The following is a 6,160-nucleotide window of genomic DNA, read 5'->3' on the forward strand; positions in this document are numbered from 1 at the left end:
CCGTCTTCCCAAATACACCCGGCTCTGAATGGCAGGCCATCTGCTCAGCTGTCCCCCAACTCCGTCCACAAAGGTTTCATATGCCCCTTCAAAGAGTGCTGGCCTCGCGACCCCCACAGGGGCCTCGCAGCACCTTCATTTTCTTCCAGTTACATCAGCATCCCTGCTCCCAGCCCTCCCCACCCAGGGGCGCCCAAACACCCAGCCCGGGGGGACTCTTGCCAGTACAAACTCATATTAGCCCTCAACCTTCTCTCACTTACATCTAATCAGCACTGCCTGACCCCCACTTCAGTGTCCCAGGAACCTGGTGTGGGGGAGACAGGACCTCTCCCTGATCCAAGGCACGTGGAGCTGTCCCAGGGGCAGGGCAGGGTCTCAGATCTCTGCTGCTCACGCCCACCAAGCCCGCTGAGCACCGAGCCATCCCCTCTCCCCTGCCCCCAGGAGCGGAAGCATGCCGCAACCCTACCAGGTCCCCTGCTCCAAGGGCACCCTGCCCCACTGCGCCCCCGCCGAGACCTACTTCTTGGACCCGGAGTTGGGGCACCAAAGAGGTAGGGGTTCACTTGTTGGGGGGTCGTGGCGGGAAAGAGGTCTGTGAGTGGGAGCTGCTGAACGGCAGAGAACTTGAGGACCCCGGACAGAAGCCACACCTCCCCACAGAGGTTTCCACGCAGTGGGACCGAATGCGGGGACCCAGGACATGGGGGAGGGGGCACAGGAGCAAGGCAGGCCCCCTCAGCCTGCTCTTTTCCCCGTTGGGGAACAGTTCTCCCTCCCCAAGTTCCTGGCCCGTGGAGACAGCCCCCCAACCTGGGGGGAGTAGGAGGGGGATCCTGGAGGGGGCTTTCAGCACTGAGTGTCTATCAGTGATGGGTGTGTGCGGGGGGTCAGCTTCCTCTGTGACTGCAGGTGCACCTGCCCAGGCTGGGAGGAGCATGGGGAGGTGGACAATTACAGCCCATTATGGCTGATTCAAGGAGCTCTGGTGGCGTAGTGGATAAGGCACTTGGCTGCTAACCAGAAGGTCAGTGGTTCAAACCCACCAGCTGCTCTGCGAAAGGAACATGGGGTGATCAACTCCCATAAAGATTTATAGCCTTGGAAACCCAATGAGGGTAGTAGCCATGAGTCAGATTTGACTCGATGGCAGTGAGTTAGTTCTTTTTTTTTTCTGTTTATGGCTGATTTAGCCTCCTCAGGCCTGTGGCCTGCATGTCCCAGGTCAGCACTCTCCCTGCCAGCCTGGCCAGGTGCAGGGCCACCCACCCACTTCTTCCCAGCTGGCCTGACCCTTCTCCACGGCCACCTCTCATCACTCTGGCGTCCTCTGGACCAGCCAGGTCAGCTCCCCAAGGACTCCTCTCAGTCTTCACTGGGGGTTCCCCCACAGGCCCAGGAATCTGAGGGAGCAGGGACTGCCCACCCACCACTGAGTCTCTCTCCAGCCCCCTGCCTGGCTGCAGACCAGCCCTGCACCTCTCCCACCCCCATCCCACAACCGGAAAGCAGGCCCCTTCTCTGTCCACTCCCCCTCCCTTTGCATCCGGGTCCTTCCAGGGCCTCAAGTGCCCTCAAATGCTCCAGCCCCAGCCTCCATCGGTTCCTGTCAGGGACCCAGGCCCAGTCACTCCACTTCCTTCCTTCCAGGATGTCATCACCCATGGCGCCACGACCCAGCAGCCCCTCCAGCCCACAGGCCCTGGCAGCTAATCCCCCAGCCCCGCTGGCAGCTGGCCTGTCACGGCCTGCGAGGCGGCGGGGGCAGCTGGCACTGGGCCCTCTGGCCACCAGTGGTGCAGCAGCAGCGGCAGCCCCAGCCTGCGCCTGCCGGGTTCCTGCAGCAGCGGCTCGGTCCCACCCACGGGGCCCAGAGGGGGCTGCCTGCAGCCGGGGCTGCCCTCACGGGCCCAGCCAGGGCTCTGGAGCCGCCGGCACCTCTCACCTCACACAGCCGTGCACCCACCACCTCACTCGCTGGCCGGGCCAGCGCCCCCCAGCCGTCCCCTGCACTCTCCGGCGCCCCCGCCATGGCCAGCAGCAGCCCAGCCCCACCCTCGGCAGCCGGCACCCTCCTGGAGCCCAGCGAGCCCACCGACGACCGGCCCCTGCCTGTCCCTGCGGCCTGCGGCCCTTTCACCTCCTACAGCGCCGGTGCTGACCCAGGCCTTCCTGGGAGCCTGTCCCTGGCTTTGCCACCTTGCTGCCCACTTGGGCCTCTTGCTCCCTGACTAGCGCCTTGGGCCTGCCCTCCTCATCCTGCACTCGGGGCCCCGTCCTGGAGGGCACCCCCCTGCCCCCGGGTCTCAGGCCAGGGCACTTTCTGCTCAGCTGTCCGGATCTGAGGCTTCTGGCTGGGCCTGCCCCCAGTGCTTCCTCCTGGCCCTTCCCCTGGCCCTGCTGGGGCGCCCTGACTCGTGGTGAAGGCCTCGCTCTGCTCTCTTCCCCAGCCCCACCTCCCCTGGCCCAGCAGGCCGTGGGGGGCACATGGGGTGGGGTGCCGAATGCCAGCTTTGGCCAGCTGTGGTGAGGGGAACAGGGCAAATATGGAACCACAGTAGGAGGTAGGAAGTGACCGGGGATTGAGGGAGTGAGCGGCGTACGTGGGGTCCACTCATTCATTTACTTACTCATTTATTCAATCATCATCTCCTTCACCCACTCATTCATCCATTCACTCAATGATCCATTCATCTGTGCACTCATTCATTCATTCACTCATTATCTCAGTCACCCACACATTCATTCATCTATTCATTCATTCACTCATTATCTCAGTCACCCACACATTCATTCATCTACTCATTCATTCATTCACTCATTATCTCAGTCACCCACTCATTCATTCATCTACTCATTCATTCACTCGCTCACTAATCCATTCATTGCACATTCATTCATTCACATTCACTATCTCATTCACCCACTCATTTGTTTACACACTCATTCATTCATCCACTCACTCATGCATTCATTCATCGTTTCATTCAGCCACTCATTCACTCATTCCCCAACTACGCAGTGTGAACACCTGCGCTATTCTGGGGATGCAGGACAGACAGACATCCCTGCCACCATGGAGCTCATACTCTGTTAGGGCTTGGAGATGGGGACAGCAAACCAACAAGAGAAATAAGGAAAGTTAACTATGTCACCTGGGGATCATAACCACCCTGGAGAGGGATGAGGCCGGGAAGGAGATGGAACGCGTCAGGGTCTGCAGATTAGACAGGGTCATCGGGAGACGTGCGCAGGCAGAGCCCAGGTGGCTCTCTGCAGCCCGTCCCAGCAGCAGAGGCGGCACACGCAGACTCGGGAAGAGGCATGGCGTGGTGGGGGCACAGTGAGGCCACCAGTGTGGCTGCAGTTACAGAGAGAGGCCAGAAGGGGCATCAGGCAGTGGGTCAGCAGGGCCTGGTGGTCAAGGTGAGGATTCGCTGTCACCCTGAGCAAGCGGGGAGCAAGGCGGACCCAGAGGCAGCGTGAACCAACTCAGGATCTCACAGGATGCCAGGGCGGAAGCTGTCCGCTCAGTGAGGCGGCGACTGTAATAGTGTAGGACTGAGGAATGGAGGCCAGGCCAGGGTGGTGGCGGCGGGAGTGGGGCGACACAGCCAGTTTCTAGGTCTGTTTTGAAAGAACAATAGCAGAGCAAGAACTCAGGTCCGGGTTGGGCCAGGCTCCCAGGGCATGACCTTGTCACTCCCTGGAGCCTCTTGGCCAAGATGCCCGTTTCACACACGGGGAAGTAGAGGTGAGGTCAGAGCCGGGCGCAGATCCACCCTGCCTGCTCCACCACCTTGTCCTCCCCCTGCCTTCCTGCTGGGCCCCACTGGGAGACAGAGCCGAGCCCACCAGGCTTCTGTGACAGTGCGTGTATCACTCCCACACACACATCCGAGGCCCCACAGAGCCAGGACCCAACCAGGCTCTAGGCCCTTAATAGCCATTTAAGATGGTGGCATTTGCTGAGGGCCGGCTGGGTGGCTCTTCAGCATTCCCGCTCCCAGGCCTCTGTACCCTAACGAGGGGAACGGGCACCGTTAGCCCCATTCCCCAGAGGATAAGACTGAGCCTCCCAGAGGCTGTCGGTCTGGCCAGGACGTGCAGAAAAAAGTGGCCAAGATTTTGTCTCTCCAGGCCTGTGCTCTGGGCAGGTTTGGGATTATGGGGAGGGAGAGAAGTCAGGGGGCACTGTGTGAGGGTGAGAAGCAGAGAGAGAAGCCTGGAGTCCCTGGGACCCATCCACACTGGAGCTAAGTGAGGGCAACAAGCAGGAGCTGGCAGGGGGAGGGGGTTGCTGGGCGGACAGTGGTATCCTAGGCATCTGAGGGGCTTGTGTTCAAGCAACGCTGGTGGTCAGGCTTGATAGTTTAGGACGAGGGCAGCCTCTGGGCCAGGCTGGGGGAAGTCCATCTCCAACCCCTGACGGGCAGAGCTAGGGCCAGCTCCTCGTGTGGGACCCCAAGGGGCAGACTGTCTGTGGCCACAGAAACCCCCAGTCAGAAGGTCTGACCGGAGGCCCCTCAGGAAGTTGGGGCACAGGGATACTGGTGCAGAGAGGGGCAGAAGGCGCCTGTGGGGGGCGGACGGGGAGGAGGGTGGTGCCAGGCCGGCCTCACTGACTCAGTTTCCCCTCCCTGCCCTGCACCTCCGGCCCCAGACATTCTGACAGAGGATGACATCTACTGCAGCTGCCTGGCCAAGACCCTGTGCCACGTGCCCGTCCCGGTGACCGTGGGTTTCTACGCCCCCTTCGGCTGCCGTCTGCACATGATGCTGGACAAAATCACCTGTGAGGATTGTGTTGGGGGAGGGGTGGGAAACAGCCTCTGGGCCCGGCCCAGCCCAACGGTCCCCCAGGACCCACGTGCCTCTGGGGCCAGCCTGCCCAGCTCAGACAGTCCATCTCAGCACGAACCAGGTCCGTGCCCAAGCCCACAGCCTCCCCGCCGCCTAGGCTCCCATTCCAGTCTCCTCCTTGCTTCTTCACCTCCAGTCTGTCTCCTTCCCACCCACCCCAAGGAAACCTTCTGAAATATACATCTCCCTTTGTCCCTCCCCTGCTCAAAAGCCCTCCATGGCTCCCCAGTGCCCTAGGGAGAAAGCCTAGGTTCCCCATTAAGGCTACAGGCTCTTGCAAGTTCACACTGGCCTGTGCCCCCCAAGGGTCCATCTCTTGTCTCCTTAGCCCCGGCTCAGGGCCTGGCCCCCACAAGACACCTAACAGAGATGTTCGTTGAAGAAATTGGCTGAACCTTAGCCATGTTTAACAGCAGCTTCTCCCTGGGTCAAACCCTCCCTGAGCTCAGACCCGAGTCTGAATTGTGGCCCCAGGGGCTGGGGGTAAATCACCCCATTTGCCTGGCCCTAGTGTCGGCCTGGTGGCCTTTCTTCCCTGAGCTGCTTATTCAGTGAGCTTGCGCTGCAAGCCACGGCCAGCCCGTGTTGGTATAGAGGAACCACGGGACCGTCAGAGGAGAAAAGCCAGCCCCAAGTCTCCCAGGAAGGGAGGGCGCAAAGATTAGGATGGGAGAAAAGAAGCAATATTGTGGAACCCTTGCTTCTTGGCTTAGAACATCCCTGAGCACATAGCAGACGGATCCTGTCCCGCTGGCAATAGGGGTCACACAATGATCTGTTCAACAAACATTACCCCACACCTCTGCGGTGCCGAGGGGCACAGTGGTGACCCAGCCAGCCAGAGTTGTCCTTACTGGGCTCACAGTCCAGAAGGGAAGAAAGACACATCTCAAGGCAGCAACCACCCAGAGTGGGCAGGGCAGGGATGGGGAAAACCAGAGGGTACCTGACCCAGTCTGGGGGATCAGGGAGGCCTTCCTGGAGGAGGGGACAGCAGAACCTTGTAGGAAGAGTCACAGTAAGGCAGGAAAATAAGACCCAGGCTTTTCCCAGGCTGCATAGCATTTCTTTTATCGTCTCATTCATTCTTCCATCCTCGGAACGTCGGAGCCCCATCCTTAGAACCTTCCCATCCTCCCTTGGGACTTCCGAACCTGCCTCTAGCCCCTAGCCCTGCCCTGGGACTTCCTCCTGCTCCTTCCTCTACCCCTCCGGTCCCCTCTTCTTGTGGGGCTCTACTTCAGCCCACCCCTGGTTCCCTGCGGTCCAAGCCAGGCTTCCTCCGCCCCCGCCT

General features: G+C 60.6%; 1 protein-coding gene across 1 annotated transcript in view; it reads left to right on the forward strand.

Moving 5' to 3' along the window:
• The first annotated feature begins 457 nt into the window (after positions 1-457).
• Positions 458-6,160, forward strand: part of NKPD1 (NTPase KAP family P-loop domain containing 1) — a 7,734-nt gene continuing 2,031 nt past the window's right edge. The window contains exons 1-3 of the mRNA XM_007943077.2: positions 458-557; positions 1,654-2,157; positions 4,667-4,798. Coding sequence (XP_007941268.2) covers positions 458-557; positions 1,654-2,157; positions 4,667-4,798 — 736 coding nt within the window. The remainder of the gene's footprint in view (positions 558-1,653; positions 2,158-4,666; positions 4,799-6,160) is intronic.

This window comes from Orycteropus afer, unplaced genomic scaffold (genome assembly GCF_000298275.1).
Source record: "Orycteropus afer afer isolate SDZICR_OR568_19922 unplaced genomic scaffold, OryAfe1.0 scaffold00099, whole genome shotgun sequence".
Taxonomy (NCBI): Eukaryota; Metazoa; Chordata; class Mammalia; order Tubulidentata; family Orycteropodidae; genus Orycteropus; species Orycteropus afer.